The sequence below is a fragment of the Sorex fumeus genome, unplaced genomic scaffold (assembly GCF_029834395.1).
Source record: "Sorex fumeus unplaced genomic scaffold, SorFum_2.1 ptg000019l, whole genome shotgun sequence".
NCBI lineage: Eukaryota > Metazoa > Chordata > Mammalia > Eulipotyphla > Soricidae > Sorex > Sorex fumeus.
This window is the reverse complement of record NW_026606076.1, coordinates 40,894,734-40,908,061: the sequence shown is the minus strand read 5'-3', so window position 1 is coordinate 40,908,061 and position 13,328 is coordinate 40,894,734. Positions and strand designations below refer to the sequence as shown.

Below are 13,328 nucleotides of genomic sequence, written 5' to 3'. Positions count from 1 at the left end.
TTCCTTCCTTCCTTCTTCCTTCCCTCCCTCTTTTCTCCCTCCCTCCCTTCCTTCCTCCCTCCCTCCCTTCCTTCTTCCCTTCCTTCCTCCCTCCCTCCTCTCTCCTTCCCTCCTCCCTCCCTCCCTCCCTCCCTCCCTTCCTTCCTTCCTTCCTTCCTTCCTTCCTTCCTTCCTTCCTTCCTTTCTCCCTGTGATTCCATTTTCCATTCCAGCTCCCGATCCCGATTTCAGTCCTTCACCCTCATCCCCTTCTCCCTGCTGCAACCGGGGTCCTTCCCATCCTCTCTCCTGCTGGTCCCCAATGTAGGCACTCCTATTCTTCCCTCCTGTTCCTGTCTTCCCAGGAAGTGGGGGCGGGGCGTTAGGGTCAAAGGGCAGCCTGGGCACACCCACACCCAGACCTTAGGCTCAGAGCCGCACCCCCACCCAACACACACAGGATCTGCACCCCCAAAGCACAGCATAACATCCAGAAACTGGCAACCATGTAGGGCCATTTTCATCTGAAGGACACCTATTTTTGTTCGATTCCAAACATTTAAAAGAAATCAGATTTCCTCCAAAATGGCTTCTATTGAAACATCGGAAGATAATGGTCATACCGCACCCCACCCCCAGCCCCCAGCACCCCTTTCCCCAGAGCACGTGGAGCCCGACGAGCCAAGCCAGCTGCACCCTCGGCATCCCCAGGTCGGTCCCAGCCTTTCTTCCTTGGGGCTGCGGCGTCTGTAGATGCTTATCTGAATACTGGCTGATGTGAGGTGGGTTTTTTTTTCCCTTCTTTTTTATCAGAGTTAAGAGGGAAGCTGAACATTTTTCATAACCCTTCTCTATCAAAAGTGGGAAACAAAAGACAGACCAAGAGAGGGCCTCGTGTATCAAGAAATGCCGAAGAGCTTCTCTTTGTGCCAGCCAAGATCATTCTGAGCTGCCCAATCCGCAGTGCCTGAGCCCAGAGTCCGCGGCCCCCGCGAGAGCGTTCTCCGTCCTCGACCCCGCGCTCCCGGGGCGACCCCTCCCCTCCTTCTCCCTCGGACCCCCGCCCCGCCGCCCCCTGCCCCCCCATCACTACCCAGAGCCCCGAGGAGAGCGTTTGTCATTTCCTTTCTCCTTCAAGGCTACACACTCTTGTTTATTCTAACCGGATTAAGGGATGGGGGGGCGGGGAACGGAGGGTTCTTGCCGGAGGCGGAGGCTCTGGGAGCAGACGTGACTTGCCCAAGGTCACAGAGCCGGGAGAAGGAGGCGCCTAGCCTCAGCCTACCCCCAGGTCTCGGGTTCCCCCCCGAAAACGCGCCTCCGTTTTGCACGCCCACGGCCTCCGCGCCGGGCGCGCCCAGGGCGCAACCCCCTAACGCCCGGCCGAGGGCGCTACGCCAAAGGGGGGGGGGTTTCCCGGTCGCCGAGATGCAGGGCGGGGGGGGGGGAAGATTAGGGGTTTTCCCGCGGGGGGTCCCGCGGGCGACGTGGCTGGCAGTGCGGGTGGCCCCCAAGTCTGGCCTGCAGCCTGGCTCGGTCGGAGTGTGCGTGTGTGTGTGTGTGTGTGTGTGTGTTGTCGGGGGGTGGGCCAGCACCCCGCGCGAGCTTTCCCGCAGTCCCCGCTCCACGCCGCGGGCTGGTGGCGTGCGTACCGCGGCGCGCCGGCGGCCCCGGAGCGCGGCCGGGGAGGCGGAGAGTCGGGGTGGCGGGGAGAGGCGGGGTGCCAAGTGCAGGAGGAATCGAACCCGGTCCCCCCACTGGTCCCGGGTTGCTCTCTGCAGGGCTGGCGCAGCCCCGGGGTCGCCGCAGCCCTCGGCCCCTCCCGGGCCACCTGTGCGCAGATCGGCGGGTCCCCGAGAGCCCGGATCCGGGCATCCGATCCACTCCGGGTTTCTGACTCCTGGGGACCTCGCAGGGCGGGTGGGTGGGTGGGAGCAAACCTTCCCGCCGCCCCCCACCTTTCCTTTGCAGAGTACCCCCAACTTCTCCCCCGGGGGAGCCTCGGGCGACGCCGGGAGGGATCCCCAGTGTGTCGGGGGGGGTGGCGCGCGGCGCGGGGTGGCCGGGCCCCTCCTCCCGCACCCCGCGCCCCGCCCCGCCGCCTCTCCCGGCTCCGCAACTCCAGTCCGCGTTTTGCGGCGCCCGGCGGCCCGCGCTCTCCGGCTGCGGGTACCGCGCGGCGGCTGGTTCCGTGCGCGGCGCGCTGGGCGCTGCGCTCCGCCCCGGCTGCATTGCTGCGCTCCGGGTGCCCAGGGGAGCCACGCGCCGCGTGCGCCCCGAAGCCGGTCACCCGGCCGCCGCGCCGTCCGCTGGCATGGACCCCGGGGGCGTCCCGGGCAGGGGCTCCGCGCCGAGGCGCTGAAAGCCGCTCTCCCGCCCGCTTGGTGGGGGGACACCCCCCCGACACCCCACACCCCGCACCTCGCCGGCCCGCTCGCCCGTCCGCCCGCGGTCATGGCCATCCGGCCCGGCCTGTGGCCAGCGCTCTTGGGCATAGTCCTTGCGTCCTGGCTCCGCGGCTCGGGTGAGTCACGCGCGCGCCCCGGGGAAGCGGCGGTGGGGGGGTGGGGACCGTGCGCGCGATCGCTGGCGGCTAGGGTGGCGGGGAGTATGTGTGTGTGTAGGGAGGGGGGTCCCTGACCCCGCGCTGCCGGCCCGGGCTGGGGGGCGCCCCCCTCCCGGAGGCCAAACTTTGCGAGGCGGGACGCGGGGGCTGTTTCTCGCGGCTGCTACGCGGCTTCCCCGCGCGCCTCCCCGGAAGCCTGGGTTCTGCCAAGTCCAAGAGCAGCTGTCAGCGCGCGGAGCTGGCGAGTGTAGACGCCCCACGCCTCCAGGCGGGGGAAGTTTGCTGTTTGCCCGGCCCCCGGAACCGGGTCGAGGGCGTTGCATCCACGCGCCGGGCCGGGGCGGGGGCGGGAGAAGCCCTGATTCTGGGGGTTGCAGATGGGAAGCTTGGGGGGTCCATCCCAGATGTCTGGAGGAAATGGAGGAGATATGGGGACCGGGGGGGTGCAGTCAAGAGACCGCTTCCGCGTGACCATCTGCCCCAAACTGCCCCTTGGCATCTTACGGCTTGGCACCCGGCCTCAGCCTACGTCCAGAACACCGCGTCCTCTGTCCCCGAGACACGCTCGCACACGCAGGCTGGCAGTGGGGGCGCGCAAACCAGCCCCCCCAAAACCTCTCTGCCAGACTTGTCACAGCATCACAGCCCAGCCAGACAGTGGTTCCTGGCTCTCCCGCCCGTGAGGGGCCACACTGACGCCCCGTCTGGCCTCTGCGCCTCTGCGTTCCTTTCTCACCCACCTTTCTCCCCTGTCTACCTAACGTGGCCTGACCCATGCATACCTGGGGAAGTGGGTGTTCCCCTCATCCTTTGTCTGCTCCCCCCTAGCTTCACCTGAGCAAGAGCTTTATTTGTGTGTGTGGGGGGGGCGCTCTGGATCTTTACACCCCCTCAATCCCATGCAGTTTTCAGAGCTGAGCTTATATGCTTATATGTAAGTGTTTGGGGGGCACACATTTGTGGAATCAGGGGCCTGAGGTGTTAGCCCAGCACTTCTTTCTCTTTGCCCCGAGGAAGGATCTGGGGGGGGTGCCCCATTCCTGTGGCCCAGACAATGAAGAAGAAGCTTAGTATTGTGGAAAAGAAACCCTAGTCCCAGAGGCAGGCGTTAATGGAGATCATGGGGGAAGATTTTGGAGATCGGCAAGACTGAGTTGGTCAGTCTGGTGTGGGAGCTGGGTCTCTGCGTGGTGGGGCCGGCTGGACCCCCCCCTCAGCCTCCCTCTCACCCCATCTCATCCCTTCCATCAGCCTCCCTTCTCCCCTCCTACCCCACTCCGGTCACTCCTCACTTTAACAAACCACCTGCCCCTCTGTCTCCGGTCCAGAGTGAAGGCAGCGCATCACCGTTGCCAACCTGAGACTGGGGGCTACTGAGGTGTGTGTGTGTGTGTGTGTGTGTGTGTGTGTATGGCTCAGGGGTGTCGGCTGCCCCACAAAGCATGATGGTGAACAGGAGGCAGTGTGTGTGTGTGTGTGTGTGTGTGTGTATGGCTCAGGGGTGTCGGCTGCCCCACAAAGCATGATGGTGAACAGGAGGCGGTGTGTGTGTGTGTGTGTGTGTGTGTGTGTGTGTGTGTGTAGGGGGTGTCCAGATACCCCTCACCAATGCTAGAGGCCAAACTGGTACCCAGGAAATGTTGCACTGGATGAATGTATCCAAGGGCCGGTGGCGGGGTCCTGTCTGTGTGTTTGTGTGAGGGCCTTGGGGTTGCAGGTGTATGTGTGTGCGTGTGTGTGCGTGTGTGTGTGTGTGTGTCCGGAGGGAGTGAACACAGGTGAGCCTGTAAAGAGAAGCACCCAACGGGGTGCTGTGAGTCAGGGTGCCGCAGCCTGTGATGGTGATGATGGTGTGTAGAGGTGTGGCGGGGGGGGGGGGTGTGCAGAGGAGGGGGACACTGCGTTCCAGGTTGGTAGTGCCACCTGTTGGGGTCTGAGACCACCAATGCTGCAGGGGAGTGGAGAGCAGAGCCAGCCTCCAGGCAAGCAATCTGCAGCCTCAGGAGCCAGCAAGCCCATCCCGTCTCTCCTGCGGGGGGAAGGGGGGGGATGGGGGGGTAGTGAAGGGTCGGCTGCAATCCCCCTACCTCGCCCCCCACGCTCTAGGCCCTGGTGCCCCAGTCCCGATGCCTCCACGGCCCCTGCATCCCCCCCCCACCCCACCCCCATGACCCCGCCGTGACCGCCCATCGTTTCCCCAGGCTACAGCCCGGAGCGGAAAATGCGCGCGTGAGTGGCCGAGCGCCGGCCGGCCGGCAGGGGGCACTCGGGGCCAGAATGTCCGCAGCCTCCTGCTCCCCAGACCAGGCGCGCCCCCCTCCCCTGTCGCCCAATATGGCCCCCGAAAGCCTGTCTTGTCGCACTCACCCCCCTCTCCGGGAGCGGGGTGCAGTGCCATACACCTGTCTCCCCACCATTCGTAGGCTCAACCTGCCTGGGTGCCCAGGGAGGCTGGTGCACACCTGGCGGCCTTCCTAGCATCCCCAGAATCATGATGCTTCTGCAGACGGGGTGTGTGGGAAGCTGGTTCTCTTGGAAGGTGGGACTGAGGGACCCCCACTTCCAAGCTGTGACCTCTCCAAGGCCAGCGCCCCCACTATCTAGCCTGGTGGGCTACTATCTTCCTCAGCATCCCCCTTTAAAAGTATTGGGGAGGGGCTACACCCGGTTGTGTTTAAGGGTTACTCCTGGCTCTACATTCAGGAATCACCCCTGGCAGTGCTCGGGGGGGGGGGGCCCTATGGGATGCCGGTGATAGAACCCGGGTCAGCTGTGTTCAAGGCAAATGCCCTTTTGTCACTCCGTTCTCCCACCCTCACCCCACACCACTTTACACCCTCCAACCCCAGGCTGGAGCCTTCAGTTGGAGGCTGAGAGGGAGAGAAGATCTCTAAATTCTCCAGAACTTAGAGATCCCTGCTTTTATGCCCCCTTGGGAATGGGGGGGGAGATCTTGCACCCCCTGTGCCCCTCCCAGAGGGCCCCTTGTATCAGGAGCAGTTTTCCCCCTTCCCCCAGGAATTTGGGGGTTGACATGAAGCCAGGAAAACCAACCCCACCCCCATCCCAAACCAAGTGGCCAGGATGTGTCTCTTCCCAAACAGCTGGATTTGACCTCTGCCAAAGTTATTCCTGTTTTCTATTCTTCCTTTGTTTTATGGGGATGGAGCACTCCTGGGGTCCTTAGGCCTGACATTACTCAAGGGCCACCAGGGCCACACCTAGTGGCTCTCAGAAGCATGGAGGGAACATGTGGATGCCTGGGATCAAATCCGAGCCTCACATGTCCAATCATGTGCTCTACCCTTTTGGCAGGGAAGGGGGGGAGGCGGAGAAGGGGGGTGGTTGGGGGCCACACTCAGGGCTTCCTCCTGCCTCGGCCCTAAGGGATCACTCCTGGAGGCTAGCAGTGACCCCTATGTGATGCTGGGGATCAGAGCTGTGTCAGTGGTGGGCAAGGCGAACACCCTTCCCTAGCCCTGCACTCCTTCTTGAGGTCTGGTGTTGCCTGGGAGGCCCCAAATCTGCAGGAAGAGGCAGGAGAGGCAGGATCTGGCCTTAAATCCTCCGGGTGGAGCAGGATTCCTTTCTCCAGAACAAGGCTTTAGCGCAGGTGCCCACCTGGTTGATGCTTAAACCCTGGCGTTGGCCCCGCCCCCTAGAAGCGGGCCCCGCCCCGGCCCTGGCCCCGCCCCTGGCCCCGCCCCTCGCACTCGCCCCACCCCCAGCACCTTTTCTTTCTCCAGCCCCTCTACCCTCCTCCAGAACTCTCCGCTTCGCTCCTTTCTCCGCATCCTTTCTCCTTCACGCTTCACGTCTAATCTGTCACCGTGTCCTTAAGCTCAGCTGCCCGCGACATTGCCCGTGGCCCCTCCTTTGTCACCCTCCAGCCCCTCCCACGCCCATCCTCCGTCCACTTAGAGGCCAGACTGGACCCCCCAAGTGAAAAGCGACCCTGCACCCCGGGAACGCACCGCCCCCTTATCCCCACGTACCGTGGAGTGTGCTGGGGGTTCTCGGTAGGGTGGGGGGTCCACGCGCGGACCCCCGCCCCCCAGAGCCCTGGAGTCCACTCTCTAGCCCCTTGCCTATCACACAGCTTGGCACCCTGGGCCCTGCCAACCCCCGCTCCCCACCTTGTCCCCCAACAACCCAGACCTAGACCGAGGCCTTGGTTGTGTATTTGGGGGGACTAGGCCTGAATCCGGCCCCCTCCACACAATCCTATGGTTCCCTCCAGGGCCAGTTACACGGGAATGAGATTTGAGTGGGCTACGGATGGAGGGGCTCATTCTTCAGTGACCCCCAATCACGTGGGAGCCCGAGACAGCGTCAAAAGCTTCCAGCTTCAGCCATTTCCTCAGTTTCTCCTGTGCCCACCCCTCCCCCCCTCACAGACACCCCAATGGTTCCTGATCAATCCTCTATTGCCTCGGTCTGAGTCAGGGGTCCCTGGCTGCGTTCGGAGCACTTCTACCCAGGAAGAGAGAAGTTTGTTCAGCTTTTCCAACACCACCTTAGCACTAATTCTCCCACCACAGCTTTTTTGGGTTGTTGTTATTTGTTTTAGGGCCACACCCTGCGATGCTCAGGGGAAACTCCTGGCTCTGTGCTCAGGGATCACTCCTGGCAGTGCTCTGGGGTCCCTATAGGATGCCAAGGATCGAACCCGGGTCAGCCAGGTGCAATGCAAGCGCCCTCCCTGCTGGATTATCTTGCACAGATGGACAAGCCTAGACCCTTTCCCAGGCAGAGATAGTCCCAGATGTTTTTTTTCTTTTTTTTGAGGCGGGGAGTAGGTGAGGGGTCGGCCTTCCTGGCTTGGTGCTCTCTGCACCAAGGTTTTGGAACCATGAGGTTCTGAGAATTCTGAGCCCGTGCTCTAGAGCTCTGAACTCTCTTGCTGAGGTTTGCGGGACCCGTGTCTGAGATCTCCAAGCCCGCTAGGAACGGGACTGGGCCTCCTCCGCCCCAGCTCCCCCGTTTTCCAGTAGCTTGGCAGTCACACCCACAAACTGCCCCCGGCGCCATGTAATCACATCAATGGCCAAGACCCAGAGACTATGAGATAAAGCTCGGAGAAAAGAGCAACATAGAACAGTCTAGAGCTTTGAACTCTTTTGCTGTCCTTTTGTTTGTTTTGTTTTCAGACCACACCCGGTGATGCTTAGGGCTCTGTTCTCTGTTCTTAGGGATCACTCCTGGGTCTGTTCTCAGGGGTCACTCCTGGCGAGGCTCAGGGACCCTATGGGATGTGGGAGATTGAGTCAGGTTGGCCGCATGCAAGGCAAACACCCTTCCTGTTGTACTACCACTCCAGCCCAGGAATTGTCTTGTTTTGTTTGTTTTGTTTTGGGGCCACACCCAGAAATGTTCAGGGGTTACTCCTGGCTCTGCACTCAGAAATTATTCCTGGTGTTGCTTGGGGAGCCATATGGGATGTTGGGGATCAAACCCAGGTCGGCCACACGCAAGGCAAATGCCACCCCTCCCCCCCCGGATTATCATTCTGGCCCTTGTCTGGGTTTTTTTTTTTTTTTTGCTTTTTGGGTTACACGCAGCAATGCTCAGGGGTTACTCCTGGCTTTGCACTCAGAAATTACTCCTGGTGGTGCTTGGGGGACCATATGGGATGCTGGGAATCGAACCCGGGTCGGCCGCGTGCAAGGCAAACGTCCTACCCGCTGTGCTATCACTCTGGCCCCCTTTTCTGTTTTTTTGGAGGAGGTACTGGGGATCGAGCTCGGGTTCTCCTGGATGCGAGACATGTGCTGTACCCCTCGACTGCTTCCCCAAGCCCTGACGGCAGTCTACTAGAGCACTGCTGCCTCTGGGGATCTCAGAGCTGCAGACCCAGCTGGGAGAAGACATGATGGGGCCTTTCCTGATTTCCCAGGTTCCTTCGATTGATTTCGTCCTCAGGGTTGAACTTGACATCAGTTGGGGCTGCCGAAGGCTCCCCCACTTTGGGGAGTCAGAAGGGTTTCCCTGCCTTCTGGGGTGCTTCACCCCCTTTTACTGTCAGGAGGAAGCTGACTGGGCCGAGTTCTGACTAAACACCTGATCTTTAAGAAGTACTGGACTTTCTTCTTTTTTTTTTTCTTCTTGGGTCACACCCAGCGATGCACAGGGGTTACTCTTGGCTCTACACTTAGAAATTACTCCTGGCAGTGCTCAGGGGACCATATGGGATGCTGGGAATCGAACCCCAGGTCGGCCGCATGCAAGGCAAACGCCCTACCCACTGTGCTATTGCTCCAGCTCCAGTGCCGGACTTTCTACTCTGCAAAATGGGATACAGCTGCCCTCCCAAAGAAGGACCCGGCGTAGATAACACAGCTCAGGGCATGATGGGGACAGGCTATACCCGGCAGTGCTCAGGGCTCACTCTTGGTTCTGTGCTCAGGGATCACTCCTGGTGGGGCTCAGGGAGTCCTGTGAGGTTCGAGGGATTGAAATCCGACTCAGCTGCATGCAAGCCAAGCACCCCGCCCGCTGAACTATCGCTGCAGCCCTTTCTGCTTTTTGGGTCACACCTGGCATTGCAGAGGGGTTACTCCTGGCTCTGCACTCAGGAGTTACTCCCGGCCATGCTCAGGGGACGCTATGGGATGCTGGGAATCGAACCCGGGTCGGCTGCATGCAAGGCAAACGCCCTACCTGCTGTGCTATCGCTCCAGCCCCCGCAGCCCTTTCTGGATCTTACTTGTCTTTTTCTGTTCTCGCTCACTGGTATTCATCACAGATGAGGACAGAGCTGACGGGACTGGGGTGATGACACAGCGGGGACGGTGCTTTCCTTGCACGAGGTCGACCTGGGTTCAAGCTCCAGCACCCTCTAGGGTTCCCCAGCACCACCAGGAGTGATCCCTGAGCACAGAGCCAGGAGGAAGCTGAGCACCGCCCAGTGTAGCTCGAAACCCAAAATAAAGAATTGAGCTAGGGGCCGGAGCTATAATCCTGCGGGTAGGGCGTTTGCCTTGCACGTGGCTGACCCGGGTTCGATCCCTGGCATCCCATAGGGTTCCCGAAGCATCACCAGGAGTGATTCTCCTGGGTGCAGAGCCGGGAGGAACCCCTGAGCATCGCTGGGTGTGACCTAAAAAGTCAAAAAAGGCAAAAAGAATAGAACTGAGATTTTTTTTGGGGGGGGCTATTTCTCACAGTATTGGGAGAATCATGGGACGCCAAGCATCAAACGGGGGGACTCCCACATGCCAAGCCTGTGCTCCTGCCCAAGAACTGACTCCCTGAGGAGAGACCCCCCCAGAAAGAGAACGTCTGCGTTGAGAAGCATCTCATTGATCCAAATCCAGGCGTGACCCCCTGGGAGGAGTCATTGCTTCTGGTTTGAGGAACCCCCTCCCTGACCCGAACCCCAGTCTCACCAACTGCACACACACACCTCCTCCCCTTGCAGGAATAAGAGCCCGATACAAACATCCAGTGTGCAAAGAGCAAACCAGTTAGGAGATGGGGGGCATCTTATGAGGATGAGGGTCGGGGCATTTCCTGGTTGTGTGGAGAAGAAGCTCAGGCCTGTAACATAACATGGCAGTGGGGGGCGGGGGGTGGGGGGCGGGCCTGGGAATTCAGTTTCAGCCCATGCTTCAGCTCCCTGAATACTCTGTGACCTTGGGCAATTCGCTTACCCTCTCTGGGCTGCTTGTTGGGAGTCACAGACTTGGACTTGACCGTTCGTGCCAATGCGGGTATACCCAGGGAAACTGGCTGGGGATCCCCGTATGAATCGCACTCGGCACAAGGTACCCACCCCCAGAAACCATTCACACCTGCCCAGCACCTGCCTTGCTGGTACTTCCTTGCCAGGTGGCTGTCAGGCTGAGAAGATGGGAATCTTGAAAGCAGGAGCGTGCTTTCCTGGGGATCGCTCGGAATTGCTAAAACAATTCCTTCCGGGACACCTCACCCCACCCCAGGGGGCCAGTGCCGTGCCTGAGTGTCCCCTCCCCCACCTCAAGCCCGCACTTGCCAGGTTCTGGGCTGGCGGACCAAGATCCTAGGCCACAGCTGGGGCTAGAGAAGGGGGGGGCGCAGGCGCAGAAGCGGAATTAGCATCTCACCTTGATTTGGGCTCCGCCTCCTGTTGCGCCATCCGGGGTGTGTGTGGGGGGTGGTGGGCGGGGAGGATGCAGAGTAGGTGGATTCACCCGGGTCTGACTACCCAGGGAGGGATGGGGTGGGAAATGGCAGCGGTCGGCATGGCCGCATTCGCCAGGGGGCGCTCTTCGGCCCTCTCCTCTTAGGACCAGAGGATGCACCCCGCCCCCTCCCTATTCCCATCCCCCGCCCAGGGAAAAGGGAACCGAACCTGGTGTCCTTCCCACCCCCACCCCCCCACCCCCCGTCACACCTGGCGGTGCACAGGGGTTAACTCCTGGCTCTGCACTCAGGATTTACTCCTAGCGGTGCTCAGGGGACCATGTGGGATGCTGGGAATCGAACTCGGGTCGGCCAAGCTCTACCTGCTGTGCTATTGCTCCAGCCCCAGCACCTGGTGTCTTTTTGTTTGTTTTGAGGCCACACTTGGCTGTCTTCAGGAACTTTCTCCTCGCCCTGCGCTCAGGAATCACTCCTGGCGGGGGGTCTCGGGGAGCCGGGAATCGAACTGGGGTCAGCCACATTCCCTGCAAACTCCTTCCCCCCCGTACGTCCCTGAGGCTGCCCCAGACTTGGTGTCTTTTCCTCTTTCCCTTTCATACCCAGGAGCTGGGCGTAGAGAAGCACCTGGCTCCCGTTTCCAGGCGTAGGTTTTGGAGGGACTCACCAAGCACCCCCTCTTTTTTCATTACAGGGGTGGGGACCCAGCCGGGACCTCAAGTGTGCAAGGCAAGTGCTTTCCCCACTGAGCTTAGTCATCTGTCGAGGGCGCTTCTGCCCAGAGGGGCACGGTGAGGGCCCAGTTTGATGAGAAGGGGGTCCCTAAAATCCTGTCTGGGGGTTGGACTATTTCCGGGGTGGGGGTACCCGCATCCAGGCCCCTCCTCACTCCTGGACGTCAGAACTGACTCTCGCGAGCCTTGGGGGTCACCTTGACTTGCAGGCCAGAAGGTGGTCGAGATTTGGGGTCTGGGTCGGGGGCGGCGTCTGGACTTGGGGTGCGCAGAGGCTGGGGTGCTGAACTCTGCCCTCAGCCTCCCCAGCCAAGGGCCGGGGGCCGGGGTGGGAGCGACCCGTGCAGATGGACCACCCCAATGCCATTCTGCCTGGGGGCGGAGACCAGATTGGGGGTGGTGGTGGAAGCAGTTGGCTTTCCCCCAGTTGTGCTTTTGGACCGGAACCCGCCCCCTCCCAGAACCGGGTGGCTGGCTGGGATGGGAGTTGAGGGCCCCGGGAGGTGCAGGGTGAGCTCCGGTGGGCGCGCCCGGGATGTGCAATTAGCATCCGCGCCAGCGGGCGGGCGGGAGAGTGGGGGTGGGATGGGGTGCCGCGTGCTGGGGGGTGGGCGCGCCCCGCCGACCCCGCCGGTCCCCCCACGGGGCGCGCTGAAGTCGGGGGAAGCCGGCGGAGCGCGGGGCAGGGGCGGGATGTCTCCACCCGCCTGCCCGCCTGCCGGATTAGCGGCCCTTTGTTCGGGGCCTGTTAACAAGTTCCTGGCTGAGCGCTCGGCTGCCGCCCGGGGAGCCGCCTTCAGCTGTGCTCGCGCCGGGCTGCGGACCCCACCCCCTGCGCCGACCCTACGCCCCCTTCCGGGCCCCTCGCCCCACTCGGAGCCCCCCGGAGGCCGCGGGCTTGAACTACATCTCCTGGGCTTGCCCCTCACCCCCACCCCACCCGGGCCCCCTCCCCATCTGGAAGGATGCATGTGGTGGGGGGGAGGACCCCCTTGAGGAGGGTCTAGCTGTTGAGCCAAGTTTGAAGGAGGAGGTTCGGCCCATTTATTGGATGCGAATATTGAGGTCCAGCGAGCTGGGCCAGCTGTTTCTTTTCTTATCTGTCTCTTCGTATTGTTTTTGGCTTTTTGGGGTCACACCCAGCAATGCCCAGGCTCTGCAATCAGGAATCACTCCGAGCAGGGCTTTGGGGACCCAGTGGGATGCCAGGGATTGAACCTGGGTCAGCCTTGTGCAAGGCATTAGTTTATGCCTAACCTGCTGTATTATTGCTCCTGACCCAGAGGTGGGCCAGCTGGCATCTGGTGGCTTCTCTTGACTTTGTCACCTACCTGATTCACTCCACCACCCGCTGCACCGTGTCCCGTCCCTGTCCCCAGTTAGCTGTGAAGGCCTTATCTGGTATCTCTTGGAGGAGAAAGAAGCCTTAATTTCCAGGCGTGATGGGGCCTAATCCCCCTCACTCCCCCAAACCCATACCCCCCACCCCCGGGTCCCCGGAGCCCAGAGGTTTGACTGGAGTCTTTACACCTGGGGAGACCAGACTCCCTGTGTCACCTGGATGTGGCCTGGGGCTGACTCAAGAGTTAGAACACAAGGGGCTGTAGCGATAGCACAGCAGGTAGGGCGTTTGCCTTGCAAGCGGCCAACCCGGGTTCAATTTCCAGCATCCCATAGGGTCCCCCGAGCACCACCAGGAGTAATTCCTGAGTGCATGAGCCAGGAATAAGCCCTGAGCATCTCCGAGTGTCACCCAAAAAACAAAACAAAACAAAAAGAGAGAGAGAGAGAGAGAGAGAGAGAGAGAGAGAGAGAGAGAGAGAGAGAGAGAGAAGTGAGGAGGACTTTTGCCTTGCACACGGCTGACCTGGGTTTGAACCCCAGCATCCCATATGAGTCCTCCAAGCACCTCCAGCAATAATTCCTGA

The 13,328-nt window shown here is 61.2% G+C and overlaps 1 protein-coding gene across 2 annotated transcripts in view; it reads left to right on the top strand.

Moving 5' to 3' along the window:
* The first annotated feature begins 2,407 nt into the window (after positions 1-2,407).
* The window catches only part of UNC5A (unc-5 netrin receptor A), a 65,623-nt gene continuing 54,702 nt past the window's right edge, over positions 2,408-13,328 (top strand). For both annotated transcript variants that reach the window (XM_056113124.1, XM_056113123.1), the window contains exon 1: positions 2,408-2,503. In XM_056113124.1, coding sequence (XP_055969099.1) covers positions 2,434-2,503 — 70 coding nt within the window. In that variant the 5' untranslated portion in view covers positions 2,408-2,433. The remainder of the gene's footprint in view (positions 2,504-13,328) is intronic.